At 31.3% G+C, this 21,670-nt stretch overlaps 1 protein-coding gene and 2 long non-coding RNA genes across 4 annotated transcripts; 1 reads left to right on the top strand and 2 right to left on the bottom strand.

Moving 5' to 3' along the window:
* Positions 1-264: 264 nt before the first annotated feature.
* Positions 265-899, bottom strand: LOC117932917. Its single transcript, XR_004654258.1, has 3 exons — positions 860-899; positions 491-583; positions 265-275 (listed from the first exon to the last, which is right to left on the bottom strand). It is a non-coding gene; the product is annotated as an uncharacterized LOC117932917 (long non-coding RNA).
* A 10,717-nt stretch (positions 900-11,616) lies between these two features.
* On the top strand, positions 11,617-16,442 carry LOC117934261. Of its 2 annotated transcripts, XM_034855934.1 has the most exons (9): positions 11,617-11,800; positions 12,316-12,891; positions 13,062-14,357; positions 14,453-14,777; positions 14,934-15,195; positions 15,302-15,518; positions 15,642-16,006; positions 16,103-16,193; positions 16,282-16,442. In XM_034855934.1, the coding sequence occupies exons 1-8, from the start codon at positions 11,690-11,692 to the stop codon at positions 16,188-16,190; spliced, it is 3,240 nt and encodes a 1,079-aa protein (XP_034711825.1). In that variant the 5' UTR covers positions 11,617-11,689; the 3' UTR covers positions 16,191-16,193; positions 16,282-16,442. The 2 variants fall into 2 exon arrangements, with proteins under 2 accessions (XP_034711825.1, XP_034711824.1); XM_034855933.1 differs by having other exon boundaries at positions 16,103-16,442.
* Positions 16,443-16,587: 145 nt separating this feature from the next.
* On the bottom strand, positions 16,588-17,667 carry LOC117934262. The gene is made up of 2 exons (XR_004654455.1): positions 17,447-17,667; positions 16,588-16,903 (listed from the first exon to the last, which is right to left on the bottom strand). It is a non-coding gene; the product is annotated as an uncharacterized LOC117934262 (long non-coding RNA).
* Between the last annotated feature and the right edge of the window lie 4,003 nt (positions 17,668-21,670).

Below are 21,670 nucleotides of genomic sequence, written 5' to 3'. Positions count from 1 at the left end.
TTTTTTAAGTCCATAAATAAAGCTGGTATTTCATGGAGAGAGATAGAGAGAGACTTTTCTTTGAAGAGAAGATAAGAGTCTCTATCTACAGTTGGATTCCTATGGAGTGTATTAAAATTCATCAAAATGGAGTCAATGGACCACCCCCACAAAAAATAATAAGAAATTTGAGTGCAATAAATATGAAAAATTAGTCAAAATACCTCAAATTATTTGGCCCTTCTATCACATTCAAAGCACCCAACTTTTCATAACCACCAAATGATGCCACTCTGCTGTAAAGTAACCACAAAAACAAAGCAATAAAAAACCTCCCAATGAGATAGATTTCTCTCTGTTAAGCATCCAGATGATAGTGAAATGAAAATAAGCAAAACCCTGATAGTCCAAAGAAAAGGGAGAAAAGAGGAAAAAAAAAAAAAGAACTTTTTTTTTTTAAGCTGAAGTAGGGATCAAAGAAAGCAAAGCAAGAACAGCTTCAATGACCAACCTTTAAGCCTCAGAAACACAAGAAGCTTGTCCCTTTTTCCCCACAAAGCAAACACAATAGCTTGTTCCGCAAAACAGTATCCCTTTCTGAACACTATAAACCCAAGAATATTTTTTTTTAGAGAACGAGAGAAACCCACAAATATTGCTAGAGAACAAGAGAAACCCAGATATATTTCTAGAGAAAATGAAGAGAGCCCAGAAACTATGTTGGTCCGTCCAAAAAATGGGAAAGAGACATTAAACGGTCAAAAACATTTAAAAACAAGAAAACAGGAAAATCTCTTATGAGAAGACATTGGTTGGCAAAACCCAGAAGGCATTCGAGCTTTAACGCTAGAAGACAAATTCAAAAGCATTTGAAACTAACCCTGGCAATCAAAATTCAAACCTTCTTCTTCTTCTCTCTCTCGCTCTTTCGCTCTCTCTCTCTCTATCTCTCCTCTCTCAACGTGAGTAGGGTCCGTCTGTGGTCAGACTCCCTCTGAAAACAGCCCATTGTGCCTGTGAACGAATAAGAAAGAACATGGGTTTTTGGTGTTAGGGTTTGGTTGAAGAAAGAAGAAGATATTTAGGGGTAAATATTGTTTAAAACATCAATCCATGTGGAATGTCTAGCTGGCTGATGACATGTAACTGAGCCATGTCATTGACTTAAGTGGACAACAAGCAACTTATCCAACTAGGAGAGATGTCAAACTATAGGAGGGTATTTTTGGAAGGGCCCTCAATATCACTATTACAGTGTATGAAAGATGGTTTATTTTTCACAAAATCCATTGAATTTGAAAAGTAAAAAGTTAAGTTTCCAAAAGACAAAATTTTGCCCCTTGGTGTATGGTTACATAAATTCCCCTTTTGTCAATACAGAAATTAAAAAAAAAAAATTCTTCTAATAAAAAAAGATTTTTTAAAACAATTCATCTTGTCGAGCCTTTTTTATTTTAATATTAATATTAACCAGGTGGACCAATCATAGGACAACAAAATGATGATCAATAATTGCCTAATAAAATAAAATTTAGCTATATTTAAAAACAAGGTTTGAAACTTACGTTTTTCCCAAACATAAAAATAAAATTTTATTTAATTCATTTTTTAAAATTATCATAATTATGTTTCCATCATTAATATTACCTTTAACTTAAAAGAGCCAAACATGGCGTAGAGACCTTATATAGGGCTTAGAGGGGTGCTACGACTCACTCACCACCATACCTTCCCAATAGGTAACTTGACCTCCGGACCCGACTTTGGTTTTCCATAGACCATCTTTTTCAAATAAGGAGTCACACTTATGGTTTTCTTTATTATTTTGTTTTCCATTAAAAATAAAACAAAAATAAGTGGCGACTCCAAGTCTTTTCTAAAAATCATATTTTCACCAAATAAATAAAAAAGCAAGTCATGTCATCGAGTGGGAACGCATAGTGCGAAAATGCGAGGTTCACACTTATTTTCGAGGGAATGTTTTAAAAAATAATTGTATAAACATGAATAATAATAAAAATAAAATAAAAAATTATAGATAAATTTTATATTTAATACTTATGGTATATATAAAAATAAAAATAACCAGTTGAGACCATTATGAGTTTATAAACAGATTTTTATTCTAAAAACCATCATAAGCTTGTTTTTAAAATTGTTTTCATTGTTTTTTGGAACCATTTTCGAACATGTTCGATTGGGTTTTGACTATCTCATTTGAAAATCAGTTGGTGTTCAATGAGGGTAGATCAAATTTTTTATAACATTCGACATCATATCTAGTAGGCTTGTTTTAAGAGTCATCATTTGGACGAGTCATCCCTAGGCTTAAGACCGTTGTTATTGCACCCCAACAAACAATGTTTTCGTATAAACCCTAAATTGTCTCAAATAAGAATGGTAAAGTATTTTAAAAAATAAAATAAAATCCATCATCAGGGAAAACAAATAATAAAAATATAAGGAGTCTTGGACCAAAGAGTCTTGATGAAAGTGTACTTGAATCTCCCACTCAAAGCTGGTTTAAAATATACCATTACTTGGCCATTGGTCTTTCCTATGCCCACTCTTTCACATTTTTAACTTCCTTAATTTCATGACAACAAAATAGCTTCAATTCTTCCACCGCCAATTTTCTTTTCTCTCTTCACTTCTCTCTATGCCTTAAAATTAACTCTTCTTTGTCTCAATTCTTCCTCCTACCTTTCCTTTCTCCTTCATGTACCAGGTTCCTTTCTTCCATCCTTCGAGTCTTTACAAAGACACTATCTGCATGCAAGTTGGAAGTTAGAAGATCTCAACCACTATTACAAAATAATTTATGGTGTCACTTTTAAAATAATGACACCATATGACTTAAAATCCACAAAGGTGACACATCATATAAAAATTTTTCAATTAGGATCAATGATATTAATTTTAGGTTTATAGTGTCGGTTTTCAAAAAGTGACACCATATAAAATAATTTTTTTTAAAAAAAATATTATAACTTAATGGGCCCACCACTATAAGAAAAAAGGTTAACCATGACGCTTTTTAAGTGTCAAGAAATACATTCAATGGCATTTCCCCAAAGCGTCATCTACTAGCTTGTCATAATAAGTATTTGCCTACAATGACGCTTCTAGAAAGCGCCATTGAAATGAACCTTGATGCTTAAAAAGTGTCATTGTTAATTATATCATATTACATTGACACTTTTATAAGCGTCATTGTTGAGTAGAAGAAACCTTGACATTTTCTATAAGTGTCATTGTTTAATAGTTTCAAATATCGATTTATAATGACACTTCTAAAAAGCGCTATTGAAGAGAATTGCTCTCATTCCTTGACACTTAGTAAAAGCATCAAGGAAGATAATTGTTTAATTTTAGTTTTAATTTAATAATTTTTTCACCTGCTATTGAAATAATACATACACATAAAAATAAAAAATAAAAAATTATGTACCAATTGTTGCACCTAATTTTTCACTTGGTAATACATTTCCAAATTGCAATATTTAATCACAGATAGAGAACTTGTATAAGAAACACAAAAAAACTAAAAGATATTAAAATAACAAAAAAAAAAAAAAAAGATCACAACTTTAATGTTTAGTCCCTTAACTTGGTCCATTTTTTCTTTGCATGCAACCCAATTATGCCTTGGTCTTCAACATACTGCTTCATGCTAGCTTATCCAACTATAAGGTTAATTTCCTGAAAAGATGACCTACATGCACAAAAAACTAAAATCAAATACAATTTCAGAAAAAGATATATAAGCAAAGGACAAATTGAAAAAAAAAAAATCTTTAATTTATACATGCAACAACTAATAAGCATAATTGAAATTATAATCTTTAATTTGTCTAATTACTATATGTCAATGCACTAGAACAATCATAAATTATATTATTAAAAAACATTAAAACTTGGATCCCTTGTTTTTTTTTTATTAGAAATAAATATTTTTATAAAGATGGAATGTTTTTAAGTATCATAATGCTGAAGCTATTATTGCTAAGAACATTATTGATCTAATAGTCCCAAATGCAACAAACATGCACTATACACACATTCAGCCCCTACATTACGTCTTGTATTAGGGATTCAAAAATTAAAAGATTGCAAATTTCCATCAAAACTATCCAACTTTTTAAACAACTTATGTTATTTATTTTTTTTTTTAATGAAAAGTTAAAATCATTGTTAATCTAACCAAAAGAGCACAAATATACCATAGAATGATAATATTTTTCTATTTTTAGAACTTAAAGGAATTTAATAATCACATTAGTCAACAAATGGAATCACCATTATTTATGGGCAGAAAAGTATTATGATATTTAATCATATTTTATAGCCTAATAATAAATTATAGGTGATGCACTAATAAATCCTTGCAATTTAAGAATTTTTAAGAGTAGAATTCAAGAATGCAATGTACTCTGTAAAATAGTAGAATTTAAGAATTTCAGTTGTTATAAATCTGCTATATTCACTATGTGTATTATTCTCTACATGACATGTATATTTACAAGTAAAACCAGTCAAATTAAAATTTTAAAATTAGTTTTGTGAAAATGACTCACAAGACCTAGAATTTATTAATAGCTCATAAATAAGGCATTTGTAATACTTTTAGCATATAATAAAAGTTGGATGGCTTTTTACTAAGGACAATTTGTTCCTATTGCAATACTTCTTTTGTTGATGTCAGCTATTTTTTCATCAATGCATGTTGAATTTATCTGTGTTTTGTAATTGTAGGTGAGACACAGGTTGATAAATATACTTGTCATGAAACTATAAACATGATTATGGTGGGTGTACTTCCAAATGCAACTACCATATTATTTTCTTTATGTCACTACCCTGTAGGTGATAAATATACTTACATATAGGAATTTCGCTCACTTAGCTGGTGTTTGTTTTTTTACTTAATTCTAAATAGAACCTTAATACTTAATAGTATTAAATATTAGGTTGTTTGTTTTTGTAATATTTTATTTCTATTAAGTATTAAAAAGTAAAAAAAAACCATTGTGTTATTTTTTCTATTTAGAAAAAGCCACATATTTTGGCTTTTTCTATTTAGTAAAAAGTTTATAATAAGTCATGAAAAAATAAAAAAACAAACAACCTAAATTCTAAAACTAAATGGTTTTCAGTAAAAAGCCAAAAAAACAAACACCACCTTAGTAAACTAACTAATTGTAATTAACTCAATTATTTAATCAAGAGTCAATAATTCTTCTAGAATTTGAATATTTCTTACAAGGCAAGGATTTATGTTACTTAATACAAAATTCAAACTAATTAATTATAACAAAAAATAGGTATAGGTCTTGAAAAAACATGAGTTAATTAAAAGAAATAGTTTAAACATGTATTATAATGTGAAACTAAAACTGTACCTACTATTTGATAACATCATTTAAGTAATACAAATAAGCACCCCTAAAAATACTTCATCTACTCAAAGTCAAACAATTGCTTTATTATTTCTCCTATTATATACTTATAGTAATCCAATAAATTTGAATGAATGGAAAGTCATTACTGTTCAAATTATTAAATTAAAATTTTAATATTTTAAAATATTTTGGGCTGTAAAAATTTTACCATGAATTTAAGTTTGTCAATTATGTCAACGTTTCAACTTTATGCAATATCATGCCCTAAGGCCTAAATCAAGTTTGAATATTCTATTGTCCAAACAAAGTTGATTTTTCTATAATTGGGAACCTTTGCCTTCTATTTAATAAAATGATGAATATTAAAGAAATTTAAAAAAATGATTACACTTAAATTTACATTATTTTTGCTTTATCTCATTATCATTAAAAACTAATAAAAATATGAAATTTTAATGACAATACATTCAAATGCCTAAAGAAAATAAATAAAAATAATTACTTGATTCATTATTAATTTATTATAGAGCTTCTAATATTTTTCTTCTATAAATTTTAAAAGTTTGAGGGGAATCAATTTAATTATTAATTATTGAAACTAGTTGATTTTTCTATAATTGGGATCCTTTGTCTTCTATTTAAGAAACTATCAAAAAAAAAAGGCATTTTAGATGGCAAATGAGGATTAGATTTTAGTTTTTTGGTCCCTATACTATATCAACAAGCTTGGTTTTATTAATACTTGAGACATGACAAATGATGATTAGATTTTCATGGGTGAGCAAGTTAGTGGTTTGCATGTTGATGATGAAGTGTTTTTATTGGAAAAATCACAAAACTAATAAGATAATCATAAAAGTCACAACCTTAGGCATGAAAATTCAAGGAAGTTCCATGCTAACAACTAAACCTTTTAGGATAATATAGCAAAAAGGTCCAAAAACGATAATTGTGAAATCACTAGAAAGAGGAGAAAGAATCTATAGAGCTAATATGAAAAGCAATAATAGTGAACGAGTATGAGTTGATTTTTTAGGTGAAATTTTTCATACATTTGGAGATAAATTTGTCAATTTATCAACCACTCTAAAGCTAAAATTCAATTTGATATAGTATCTATAACAGATATATAATTGTCAATTTTCTAGCTAAGTTAGAGTTTCGTAATGGGTGTTTTAGCATTTCTACATGGATGGTGGAACAAAAATAAAGTTTTAAAAAAATGGCAGTATCTGCTAGTGGATGCACTATGGAATTGAAATCATAAAATAAGCAAAAAAAATTAGCTTTACAACTAAAATTCTCAAAATCTAGATGAAATACAATAAAAACACACACACACACACCAAAAATTAGAAGAAAAAAAGAAGTTTGAAAGCAAGGGAAAAATGAAAAAGGAAGATGACTACCCCTTCATTTGCCATAGCAATGGCCATGATAACAGCAACTTCCATCACTCATGATAGAGGATTCCACATAAAGCCCAAGAATTTAAGCAACTTGTTTTCCTGTTTCGAAAAATTGTTCTTACCATATAAGTTTTTCCATCATTATTAATAAAATAAAACTAGGGCACTACTCAACAACATAAAGAATTAGCCTTTCTCTCATCCAGCCTGTTTGGACGAAAGATCTAGAGCCTAGTTTCCCCTTCCTCTATTGCCAAACAGCTTGAATTAGAGCAACAACATGAACTGATTTTCTAAGCAACTAGAGAGCATTTCAAAGGAAATATGCTCTTCTATCACCATCAATGTTCTATATTGAAATTTGAGCAGCCTTTTCAACTGCAATATTAGTAGAAACAGAGTCCATCACATTCTCATTGGACTTAAAGAACAAAGGTGACTTGTTAAATTTGCTTCTACCAAATATCCAACAATTCCTTTAAGAAAGTTTTATTGAAGATCCAGGCCCCAATTCCGTTACAGCCACCTTTCCTCAAGTGAAGTAAAAGGGCCCCCACATGGCAAAGGACATTAGAGCCCAATAAAACTATCTGGCAGCTCAACACAAACGGGAAGCATGTACTAGGCAGCCCGATTGTTGTCCAAAACTTGTAGTTGTATACAATAGAGTACACTAGGGTGGCCAACATTATTTCTGCTAATTGGAATGACTGTGAGAATTCAAGCCACATAAATAACATGCATAACAGCATTAAGTTCTTGAAAATGTTGATAAACCCAACTTATGATGTCCTAATATGATGAAGTATGTGCGGAACATGTGGAAGAAATGAGAGAGGTAGTAGGCGTATGACCAGAAGAAGGCTCGAGAGGGAAGCATAACAGCCATTGTAAGTCTTGGACCTTTGCCAGAACCACCAGGTGTCCTGGATCTCAGCAACGGCGGAGAAAAACGTCTCGATGAACATGACAGCTGAAATCAAGGCCATGGAGAGGCATGGGTCTGCCAAAAATTTGAATGCACTTTCACAGTGGAATGGTGAGTACACTCTGCAACAGGTAATTCCAACTGAGAAATTGAAATCTGTAAGAATGGTGTAAGAAAGAAATTAAAACCCTAAAATAAAAGAAGTTGAATCCTTAAAATGGTATAAGAGAATCAAAGGCCATCATGCAAATAGTGAAAAAACTAATTTCGAGGGAGATAAAAAGATATACCACGGTTATGCACAACAAATGTCCATTAGGGTTGGGTTTCAACATCACGATTTTTTGAAATCTCTCTCAACAAGAGAATGTTGGAAACCCAATACTGTTGGGAGTGTTTTGGCAACTCATGGGTGTTGACAGAAATCATCTGGCTTTAGAACAAATGCTTGTTGATTTGTTGGAGGTGAGTGTGAGTATTGCACATTGAGTGCAAGAACTATGAGGTTAAAGTGGAGATTGCGGGATTATGTGTACTTGAAACAGAAGATGACGCTCTTATAGAGCACCAAGGTTAAGCTACTCGTTCAATGACGCTTCTAAGAGTGTCATCATTTAAATTTCATCTTACAATGACCCTTCTAAAAGCACCATTGTTTAAAAGCACCATTGTTTCTACCTACAAAGCGTCAAGGGAATGTAAGCGCCAAGAAAAGTCATTTTTATTAATAAGCAATGACGCTTTTTAAAAGCGCCAAGAAATAAAACGCCATTGATTTCATTTTTTGTAGTAGTGCACTTGGAGAATAATGATAGTATATAAAAAGCTCATTATTTCCACATATTCACAATCCAAAAAAATTTCATTCCCTAAGCCTAATCAAAATTTTCTTCTACCTCTTCTCACACCTATAGTGACACATAATTGCTTTTTTCTGCTTCTTGAACTCTCAAGTAACCCAAAATCTCTTAGATCTATCATTTTCATTTTTTTTATTAATGTCAAAATCTTTATCAACACAATTGATTTATATTCATTGATTTGGTATATTTGTAATGTGGATTGTGTAAATAGTGTTTTTTTATTGAGTTGTAGGAAAGTAAAAACTAAATTTAACATTTCACCGTATCTTTTGTTTCATTGTTAAACCTATAAACCCCAAAATGAATGAAAATAAGAAAAATGAATTAATTTTTAATATCTTTCATACTCAGAATGAGAGATAAACATTTTATAACATGAAATTTTCTTTTGATCTTGCAGGAAATTTCCTATGGGATTTTTTGTTTGTTTTCTAGGAATATTATAGTAGATTGTGATGAGGATGTTAATTGGTGATATTTGAAAAATAATTTTTTTAAAAATTATTCTCAATATTGTCATCTCCCACAAAAGGAAAAATGAAATAGTTTCCATATCATGTTGGAGTCAGTTTGGAATGTTGGAATTAGTAATGATAAATTAATTTTATTTTTTATTTATTAATGTAAATAAATTGTTTTTTTTTTAATTTAAAATTTTTATAATTATAAAAATGATCAAATCTTATATTTTGATTTTTTTTTTCCTATTCTTTTACATGATATTATGGTTAATATCTCATCTTATTCTATTCATTTTTTTTTCTATTCTTAAAATATGTTTTTTGTTTTTTGTTTTTACCTTCTTTTCTTATTGTTTATATATGCGATAATCAAAATTTAGAGTAATTTCAGATTGATGATGAAATTTCTTTTTTCCAATTCCTTCCATAAAACTCTTCATTTTCTTCTTTTTTCTGTCCTTTTTTTTTTTGAAAAGATGTTTGATAATTTATTGATCTAAAGAATATTAAAAGTAAAAATATTGAATATTTTTTCCTTTGATTTTTTTATTTTTATTTTTATTTGAACATATTTTTCATATCCAAATTTTTATTAATTATTTTACTTAGAAAAAAGAAATATCAATTGGAGTTATGATTGAAAAATCAATAATTTTTATAAAAGGTCCTTTAATTCTTTCTTATACTAATTTTTCTATTCACATTTTTTAATAATGAATTAGGTTTTTTGTCTTATATATACAATTTTCATGTTTGTCATTTTTTAATAATGAATTAGGTTTTTTTGTCTTATATACACAATTTTCATGCTTGTCATAATATTATGTCCTATCATATTAGTAGTTGAAAACATTTTTATATTTTCTTCCTAAAATTTTATTTTATTTAATTGAGATGAAATTTAATAGGCATTGTTATTTCACAAAAAGAACATTAAAAAAAATATTGAAATTAAAAAAATCCTTCCAAGAAATTAAAATATATATATATATATAAAGAATTAGATGTTAAAAATGATTTTTAAAAGCATAATGAATTATAAAAAATAAATTTAAAAATTGCATATTTTAAGTGGATTAAGATTAATATTTTCTAAAATTTTAGATTTATATTTTGATTTTGTAGTTTTGATTTATTTTTTATTTTCTTGAATTGTTTTTATTTGAGTTCAAATGTGACTACTTTATGATGAGATTCATTAAAAAGATAATTGTTGATTCTATAGTTATTGCATTAAAAGTTTTACTCATTTAATAAATTATATATAGTTTCATATTTCTAATTATTGTGATATTAATGTTCTTCTCATTTGATTTAGTTTGATGACAAAAAAAAAAAAAAACATATTCTCAAGTAGAAGTTGATAAAATTAGAGGAGAATAAATTACTTTTGTGTTATAACTAATCATGAATCATGTTGATGTATCATGATCATTCATGGTGAGTCCCTTAGTTGTTATATGATTGAATTTTTCATTATTATTGTATAACATTACTTATTTTTTACAAGCTATTTTTATAGGAAAATAAGAAAAAGAAAAAAAGAAAACATTAGTACTTAGATTTGTTTATTTTTTATAACATCACATTTTTATTTTTAATAAGAACTCTAAAACCTATTAAACTATGAAATGCTGGTATACACTCTAGGGAGGATAGTATGAAGAATAAAAAGAAATGAGAAAGAGACAATAAGATTTGGGTTTTTAGATGTGACTCTTATGTCATACATTATAGGACATAAACGTTGCTATATTTGGAATTAAGAATTTCGGGTTTTTGGATGCAACCTTGTGTCATTTTAGGGTTAGCCGGTTTTATGCATATGAAATGCAAGTATTCATGAATGTTGGGATGCTTAACATTTCTAAATCATGTTTTTTAATGTGTATTAACTTTCGTTCTTTAGTTTTGGTGGGTTTGATGTGTTTGATGTACTATCATTTTGTGAACATTTGATATACAAATATTAATGAATGATGTAATGTATTACATGTTAATTCATAAACATTATGAAAATATAAGTTAAATGAAATATGATTATTATATTTATAGACAAAATTTACACAAGTTGATCTTTTTTATTAATAAGCATTTTAAAAATCTACAAGCTAATCAACAAAAAACAACCATATCTTTCATAATCATTTACAATGATGTGACACCATAACTCAAAGGTGATGTATTTAACGTGATACCATAACTCAAAGGTGATGCATTTAACGTGACACTATAACTCAAAAATGATGCATTTAACATGATACTTTATATATCTCGCACAATTTTATATCAAATTAAGCATCACTAAAAATATATGGTATAACTTTTAAATACATTACCATTTATTTGCTTTAGTGTCGCTTTCAAATACTTCACTAATTGGCATGACGTCAATGTCTTCTTTTCCATTTTCTTCTAAACAAATCAATCTAAGCTAGCTTCCGTACAACCTCTTTTCTTTTTCTTACTTTCCAAATATTCTTTACCTTTGCTGTCCTCTAAAGATGCTAGGTGACCTTGGAAGGAAATGTCACGCTAACTTTTATTCCCATTTTCTTAGTGATGAAGAAGAAGTCCCCTTCTTCATCTCCCTTCTAGGTCATTGCAACAAGAGCAAAACGGGGTTTCGGTTTTTGATGATCAGAAGATGGAGAGGAAGCGATGCAAGAAGGCTGAAACTGCACCCAAAGATTTAATGGGTTTGGTGTTTTCTTGGTCTCTGAAAGATATACTCAACAAAAATCTTTACAAAGACAAGGTTTGCACTTCTATACTTTCCCTTCTCTTTATATTACTCAGAGAGCCTAATTCTAATGCATGAAGTTCAATTTGATCAAACGACAAAATATAATTAATGTGATAAAAGTTTGCTACATAATCATATCTCCTAATCAGATGAAAAAGAGTTACTCTAAAAGCCTTCATTTCTTCAGTACTGGTCAATATTTGATAGGGTTTAAGAGATGATTCCTGTATGCTCATTACAGAGTAAAAATGGAGGATTTAGAAGGGTTTAGATTAGGTAGAGACCAAGAATTTATGATATGATCAGGACTTGATAGACCTGAGGAGGAAAGATAAATGTACTGGCTAGCTCAAATTGATGCAAATTTGAGCTAGATTTTTTCATTTCATCACTAAGGATTCAACTCTAAATGTAGTTTACTTAAGCAAATATAAAGCTAGATTTTTCAGTTTGTCACAATCTCATTGTCACATGCATAAGAGCAATGCTCTAGCTCCACCTACTAACTAGGGGATTTTCTGTAACAGGTAAAAATGATCCCCGATACATTCTCATCCGTGTCTCATTACTTGACATCATTCATTTACCCGCTTATTGAGGAAACGCATGCTGATTTATTGTCAAGCATGACAATGGTTTCTCAGGCTCCCCTATGTGAAATACTCTCTGTCAAAACAACTGAAGATTATAAACCTCCCACAAACTTGAAGTACCAGATTACAGTGAAGGGAATACGGAATAATGGAAATGATGGAGAACCATATGAACCTGAGACTGGGGATCTGATTGCATTGATAGATGGAAGACCAAAATGCATCAGTGATTTAAACAGGCCTAAGAGATCTTATATTGTCGCTTCAGTTGTAGCAACGCCAGTAAGAGACCTTGATGAACCGCCACCAGAGGAAGACACTTGTATAGTGCTCTCATCAAAGCCCATTGAGTTTGAGCAAAACATGGAGACAAATAAGAAGAGAGAAACTCTTTTTGCTGTTTTCCTAATAAATATGACTACTAATAATCGTATATGGGCAGCATTGAATATAGGTCCAGACCTGGGCAACAAGAGTATTATTCAGAAAGTGCTGCAACCTGATTCCTTGGTAAGATTTTACAATTCATATCTTACTACTAAGCAACAGAAATAAAAGTTCCTCAATGTTACCAACTCCAGTTATGCTTTTCCCAATTTTAGCAACAAATATGAAGTAACAACTGCATGCATATATATGTTCAAATCATTACTAATTGCTAATACATTTACCTCTTACAGGCTGGGGAAGAATGTGCCCTCTGCAGCTCTGATTCAGTATCAAACTCGGAGCCCATGGTCAGTTCTTTCGATCTAAATGACTCTCAAAAGGCTGCAGTGATAAGCTGTATCGCTGCAAGGGAGTGTCATCATCAGAATAGTATCAAACAAATATGGGGGCCTCCTGGGACTGGGAAAACAAAGACGGTTGCTACATTACTATTTGCACTCTATAGGATGAAATGCAGAACAGTAACATGTGCTCCTACTAATATTGCAGTGTTAACAGTTACAGAGAGGCTGGTGGGTTTGGTTAGAGATTCAAATGAATATGGCACTTATGGACTGGGAGATATACTTCTATTTGGGAATGGTAAGCGAATGAAGATTGATGATCATCGTGACCTACATGATGTCTTTCTTGATTTCCGTGTTAAAATTCTAGCAAACTGTTTTTCCCCACGTTCTGGGTGGAAGCGTTCTTTAGAATCTATGATATGTTTGCTTGAAGGCCCTAAGGAAATGTATTCTACCTACTTGAGAGAGAGGATGAACCAGGGAAAGGGAGTTCAAACCAATCAAGAGAAAGAGGAGGACATCCAGTCTCAATCCTTCAACAAAGACGGAAGAAAGAACAAGAAAAGTTGGATGAGGAAAGATATTGAACGAACTTTAAAAAATAGCAAGAAAGGGAAAGGGAAAAAACAACAAGACAAGAATAGCGAAGGAGCAACTGATGGAAGTTGTGATAAACTTCTCACATTGGAAGAGTTCTTCAAGAAAAAATTTTATGACATTGTAAATAATCTGAAATTTTGCATTCCAAAATTGCGTACCCACTTACCAACTTCTCTCATTCCTTTAGAAGTAGCAAAAAATATGATTGGAGCTCACAGATTGCTAGAATCTTTCATAACTTTGTTCCAAAATGTTTCTGTTGAAAGTAAAGGGTTGAAGGAAGTCATCGAAAATATTGGAGATGCAGGAAAAAGTGTTGATCGCTTCTGTAAATTCCATGAGACCAGAAGAAAGTTCCTTGAAATACTCAGATGCCTTCGCCAAGCAATTGAAGTTCCAAATACTACTGATCATTATCGGATCAAAAGTTTTTGTTTACAGAATGCGACCTTGCTTTTCTGCACTGCATCAAGCTCAGCAAAAATTCCAGTAGGTGGGAAACCCATTGAATTGTTGGTTATTGATGAAGCTGCTCAGCTAAAGGAATGTGAGTCAGCCATCCCTCTACAAATTTCCGGTATCCGCCATGCCATTCTCATAGGGGATGAGTTGCAACTACCGGCAATGGTTAAGAGCAAGGTTTGGAATCTATCTTGTTTCTGTTCCTTCATGTTTATAAATTATGACATGTTCTTCATTTTTTGGTATGTGAAACATCTACTATGTTGGATTAGATTTCTGAGGAGGCCAAATTTGGAAGAAGTTTGTTCCAGAGGCTGGTATTGTTAGGACACAGAAAGCACCTTCTCCATCTCCAGTACAGAATGCATCCATCCATAAGCTTGTTTCCAAATAGAGAGTTCTATGACAATCTGATTTTGGATGCTCCCAATGTCAAGGAGAGAAAATATGAAAGGTCTTACCTGCATGGAAACATGTATGGTAGCTACTCCTTTATAAACGTAGCCTATGGAAAAGAGGAATTTAATAACAGGTGTAGCACAAGAAACATGGTGGAGGTAGTTGTGGTCTCTGAGATGGTTGCAACCCTTGCTGAAGGTATGCTGTGATTATTAACTTAATCCAGGTTAAGCAGGTCAAAGCCTCTACAAAGCTTACTGGAGCATTCTATACCTATTGTTCATCATGGGTATCAATCCATGTGTTTGGTTTCCTTTTTTAAGCTTTTTTATTTCTCATTTCTATTCATTACAGCAACCAAGGGCAGGAAACAGAGGGTAAGTGTTGGTATCATATCACCATACAAGGCTCAAGTTTATGCAATTCAAGATAGACTGGGAAAGAAATACACATCAAGTGCAGATGGCAAATTCTCTGTGAGTGTTCGTTCTGTTGATGGGTTTCAAGGGGGTGAGGAGGATATCATTATTATCTCCACTGTCAGATGTAATTTGAAAGGTTCAGTGGGATTCATTTCTAATCGTCAACGCACAAATGTGGCTCTAACCCGAGCAAGGTATTACCCTAATATTGCAAGCAAAAAGTTCCCTATTGTTTTCTTGCAGTATCAGTCTCTTTTGCTGGTCTCTGAAAGTAAAAAATGTATCATTGTTGTTGTGTAGGTATTGCCTTTGGATATTTGGAAATGGTCCAACTCTAGAACACAGTGGTACTGTTTGGGGGAAACTAGTCAATGATGCCAAAGATCGGGGGTGTTTCCATAATGCTGAAGAGGACAATAACTTAGCTCGGGCTATCACTACATCCTTGGTTGAACTTGGCGAGCTTCATCTTTTACAGAAGAAAGATTCATTACTCTTCAGGAAGGCAAGATGGAAGGTAAGCCAAAAGATTCATTACACATATGATATCTTTGTTTTGTTGTTTCCTTTAGAATTTTTTTGTTCCTTGATCTTCAAAAAAATAATATCCCTGCAATAATTACCCTACTTTTTGTCATAGGTTCACTTCTCAGATGATTTTTGGAAATCTATGGTAAGAATTAAGAGTGTCGAGATTCATAACAAGGTGTTTTGTCTATTGGAGAAGCTTTCAAGCGGTTGGCGTCGACCCGACAATGAGGCAAACCCTAACACCATCAATGGGACTTGTTTGCAACTGTTGGAGCTGTACAAGGTCACTAAAATACTCAATCTAGTTTGGAGTGTAGAGATTCTCAAGGAAGATTCAAACTACATCCAGGTTTTGAAGGTTTGGGACATTTTGCCAATGGAAACAACACCAAAACTAGCAGCGCGTCTAGAGAACTTGTTTGGGAACAAACGAGTGATTGATATGGACCACTGCAAATTCAAATGTGTAGAAGGGTAAGGCATTTTTATCTATGAATTTGCTGCAGACTCTTTAGCCATTTGTTGTGGTCTTTGAGAGGCTAACAATGACAGAATCATTTGATGATACAGGAATCTTGAAGTTCCTATGACATGGCCAGCGGATGATGAACCAGAACAGTTGTTGAGTTCATTTAAATCACTCAGTCTTCAGAGTTGAATTGTAAGCATCTGCTACAATATGAGGGTTGATGAATTATTTCGTTAATGTTATGTATCAGAAATCATGTGAAGTTCCAAATGAAGCGCAGGCTCTAATCAGTTGGAATGAGAAGAGAGTAAAGGGAAGAAGAAATGCTCGATATGTTGATGCCTACAAATAGTATGATGCCCACAAATAGCCTAAATAATTCAGTATGATTGGCTCTTGTTTACAGCTTTTAAATTCAGTCATGATATGGTTTGTCTGTTATCTTGATTTTTAGTGCTTTCAAAGCCTGTTTAATCCTGTTTCAGATCATATGTTCTTGTTTTTTCTGTTTCTGTTGAGAAATGAAAGGGAAAACATCAAAAGAAAAAAAAAACTAAGAACAAATACAGAATCCTGCTAGAGAAGAGAATGAGAAAAGGTTCACTCTGTTTTCATTGCCAATTCACAACAGAAAATACATTTCCACAGAGAATCAAAGAATAGAAAAAAATTGTGAAGCCATGAGCCAATAAATTGAACTCCGGAAAATGAATGAAACATACACGGACCATTGCCGCATCCCAAATTTGAAGATATGTATTTCACCCCTTCACAAAACCCATCGAGATCTTATCCAAAAATCCGAATGTTGTAGGATCAAGCATCGAGTGGGTGGATGAGGTATGTGAGCACCAAGGCGACTAGCATCAACACACATGCAATTCCTTGATCTATTGCCGTCCCTGCACAGACAAATAAAATATTGATTCATCTCCATCATCACCAGCTCTAGCAGTTTTTATTTTTTAAATGAAAATCACACAAAGAAACGTTCCTAGAATCACAATTCCAATGTAATTTCAGAAAAAATAAATAAATAAAAACTTGAAATTAGGAAAATTACCAGATCTTGAAACAAAATGAATCTAATCGTCCGTTTGTGTAACGAGAAAATATTGGAAAATTTAAAAAAACTTGAATGTCTGTTCTAGTTATTTCTGGAGAATGGAAAAACGAGGATGAAATCATCACAAAAATTGGCTCTTTTTTCTTTTTGGAAAAATATTAAAATACGTCTTTACTAATCTTCAAAACTCAAATACTCAAAACCGAAAGCAATTTCAAAATGAAAATGTCCATTGTTTTATGTGAAAATTATTTTCTTTACCAATTTCTGCCACCAAATGGGAGCAGAAAGTTTGAAGATTTTTCATCTTTTCGTTCCGGCGTTTTCTCGTCAACCAAACAGAATATAAACCAAAACGAGAAAGAGATCAAATATATACCATCACTGGTGGGCGCAGGAGCAGGAGCCAAAGATTGAGCATGAGCAGAAGGCAAAACGACGGCGTATAACAGAGCGATGATCGCCACCACCACCAATGAAGCCCTAGACACCGCCATTTCTTCTTTCGTCTTCTTCTCTCCTCTTCGTTCGTTCGTTCAAAATCGCTCTTCGCGACCGAGAGAATAAGAGGAGAGAGAGCTAGAGAGGCGAATGAGGTTGCAGCGATGGTGTTGGATGCGCAGGCACGTCGCCTTTTTATAGCGTCCAAAACGACGAAATCGGAGCCGTTTATCTCTGGTGACCGTTGTTTTTTACTAATTCCACCTGCGTTTTGTTAGAGACAGTCTGTCCCATCCAGCTGTTGCCAGCATGGCTTCTTCTCTGTTTGTTAATAGTACAGAAATGGTACCGTTGTCTTTTTTAAAGAAAAATTCTTCTAATAAAAAAATATTTTTTAAAACAATTCATTCGAGCCTTTTTTTTATTTTAATATTAATATTAACCAGGTGGACCAATCATAGGACAGCAAAATGATGATCAATAATTGCCTAATAACATAAAATTTAGCTATATTTAAAAACAAAGTTCCAGCCGTTTGGTTGCTGTTTTTTAAAATTGTTTTAAATAACAGTTTTTAAGAAAGCTTTTGATATTTTTAAAAACAAAATTGTGTTTGGGAATTAGATTATGAAAAACAGTTTTTGTTCTCAAAAAGAAAAAAAAAAACATGTTTGATTGAGTTAATAAAAAAAAAATTTTAAACAAGTAAAATAAAAAACATATTTAAATGTTTTTTTTTTCTTCAATTAACTTGATATCATAAACATATAAATAATTTTTAAATTCACATTTTATTAAAATTTTAAAAATTATTTTTAAATTTATTTATACCAATTATAATTTTTGTTAATTTTTAGTAGATAAATATGAATATGGAATATGATATAGATAAATAAGGTAAAAAAATATTAATAAAATAAAAATAATTCAAATATAAATATAATTTTTATACCATTTAAAAATAATTATTGATTTCCTAATGCAATTTAAAATGTTATAAGATAAAAAATAAATAAAAAATACGTGATATAATAAATTAAAAATGATTCAAATGTAAATATAATTTATTTACCATATAAATACATATAAGAAGTTGATCAACATGTAAATGTATCTTATACAAATCATGTTATTATTTATTAGATATGATATTGCATATAAATTACCAAATATTAAATTTGATGTTGCATATAAATTATAAAATTTACAAATTTTTTTGTGATGTATAAACTATCAATTATTAAATATTACTTTACCAAATATTAAATTTGATATTGCATTATAAATCATAAAATTACAACTTTACCAAATATCGTCTTCCATATCCCAACAACCATCAACAAATCCCCAAACCCGAAGCACTCCCCTAAATCTTAATCACAGTCAAGGGTCGTCGGAGCTGGAGAAGAATCTTAAGTTCAATCCCGGCGTCGGCCATGATGAGTCACCATCCACTGACATTGAAGCTCTCGCGGTTCATCAATTGTAGTGAGGTAAAGGAGCCCTCATCCCGTGATCTCTCATCTTAATAGAGACGTAACGGTTGGGTTAAATGAGAATAGTTCTTCTTCTTCTTCTTTAATCTTCATGACAAACAAAATTGATGGTTTGAAATTGGGATTTGAGAATCTCATAATCGGATTGGTCGTACCTGGCATCTGATTTGGTGCGATCAATGTCAAGGCGGGTAAGACTTGGTTGAGTAGTACCGAACCACCATCGGACTCACCGACGCCTTTCACACCCACAACCATTCACTCATGCCAAGACCACCATAGTCAGCCAACATGGTTGCCATCTTCATCCTCCATGACCTTCATTTCTTGCTGCTAAAGGAGAAACACATGTAAGGAAACACAAAAAACAGGAGAAGAAAACACAGAGAACAACTCTTCCTTTAATAGTGAAAAAACAACCAAAACAACTTTTTTTTGTTCTCTGAAATGAAGTCTCTTGAGAACACAGAAAACACCAAAAACAAAAATCACCCCCTTTCCCGAACACGTTTTCAGTGTTTTTTGTTTTCAAGAATAGAAAACAGTTCTTGAAAACAACAACCAAATAGCCATTAAGTTTTTCTCAAACACAAAAATAAAATTTTATTGAAGTAATTTTCTTTAAATTATCATAATTATGTTTCCATCATTAATATTACCTTTAACTTAAAAGAGCCAAACAGGGCTTTAATAAGAAGTATTTCTTATGACCGTTGTTAAAATAAATGAGTTCAAAATTTTATGGAATGTAATTATCATTAATTACACAAAAAGTCATCCTAGAAATAAATAATTTTCTTGTAGTTTAATTTTTTTAAATATTTAATTATATTAAAATTAATAAATATTACAAGTTTCATAATTTTTTTCCTCGAAAATCTATACTTTTTATTTTATATTAAATTGAAAAATAAATTAAATTAAATTATTTTATTTAATTATATATAGAATTGGTATGGTTTGGAATATGTAAGTAGAATAAAAAAACCAATAAACTAATTCAAATCAATCATTAATCATATTGATTTAGTTTTTGAGAATTCTGAAAATTGACGATTAGATTTTTAGTTTTCTTGTCTTCTAACTAATAGAAACTGAATCAAATCGTAAGTTTTTTTTTAATATAAGATTCTATTAAAGCAATTCATTGTTTTTATATTATTATCAAATTAATTGTAAATACATTCAAAATATTTTTATTATTAAATCTAAATGGATTTCAACTTAAAATCTAATATAAACTCAAATTAATTGACTAGGTTCAAAATAACCACAAATCTACAATTTGACTAAACTAAGAAAGGATTGATTCTCTTCTTTGAAGTAAACGACCCTATTTTGTATTGAAAGGTTTTTCATGCTATACACCACATTGAGAAAGACCAACCTCCTATGTACCTTACCATTTTTGTACCTCAAACGGAAGGTCCTCCTTATGATGCTATGGATGGTTGTCCGAAGTGCAAGGGGTCAACTCAGACTTGGATAGGATAGGATTGTGTGTGCCAGGCCTTTCGAGCGTCATATTTTGGCCAAGTTTACCGTATCATACCTTCGGCTCCTATGTTACGCAACTATAATATTCTGTTACATTTCACCGTTGTTATGCTAGAAGGAAAAAGTTCCACACGAGCTCCCGTTTTGCGGCAGAAAGGACTAATAGGGGATTGGCTCTCATTAAATTGGGTTAAAATAAAAATTGAACCCAATAGACTTTAAAAGACTTGGTTTAATTTAGCTTTTCACTCTAAATATAGTCAATTTGGCTTTTAACACATATAAATTAATTATATTGATTTAATTCATTTTTTACTCAACAATCTAGCGATCGACCTTATTTACACCCTTAGCTTGAAAGACTAAATAAGACAATATCTAAATTTAAAAAAAAAAAAATGATCCATTTATTCTTATTCTAAGCCTATATGATTAGAAATTGAATCTTAGCCAAAAACCTACTTATTGTGATCTCTCTAGTAAAATGAGTGTAAAGTCAATAAATAACAAATAAATTTAAAAGATCCATTAGAAAACTTGAAAGAAAGAAACTAATTAAGAATTTGATCAATTATTGAGAGACAGCAACAGACCGTTGATCAGGCCCACCTTGCTTAAAAGAGTTTGGAAGATTCTTCTTCAACCAATTAAATCTCCTTGTCTTTTTTTTTTTTCTCTCTATTATACAAATCTTATTAGAAAAAACACCAACTCCATACAATTATGAGAAGTGTCGGGGTCTCTAACGCGACCAGAGAAAGGCTCCTATGGTGAACTCCCTCTTCTGCTCAACACTTCCGGCCACCGGAAGTCCATGTTCGTTGAGGAGGCAGTCGAGCTTCCACTCCGGAATGGGTTCGTAGTCGGATTTCGAATACCTCGGGTAGTGCAGCGGCATCTGAAACTCCCAACACTGTTCTTCATGTTCCATTGCCGCCTTCTTCACTAGTACAACTGAAACCGATTCCATTGAAGAAACCCTAGCTTATAGAAGACGTCTCTCTTTGTTTATATTAAGTAGTCTTGACGCGGAGATCAGATTTTTATAGACTCTGTTTCTAGGAAAATTTCACATCTAGCGTGCAAGAAAACATTTTTTCAACACCATAAATATTTCTAATATTTTTAAAAATGTTTTCTAAATTTTATTCAACGCTTTTATATATATA

Source organism: Vitis riparia, chromosome 16, assembly GCF_004353265.1.
Source record: "Vitis riparia cultivar Riparia Gloire de Montpellier isolate 1030 chromosome 16, EGFV_Vit.rip_1.0, whole genome shotgun sequence".
Taxonomy (NCBI): Eukaryota; Viridiplantae; Streptophyta; class Magnoliopsida; order Vitales; family Vitaceae; genus Vitis; species Vitis riparia.
This window is presented reverse-complemented; position numbering and strand designations above follow the sequence as displayed.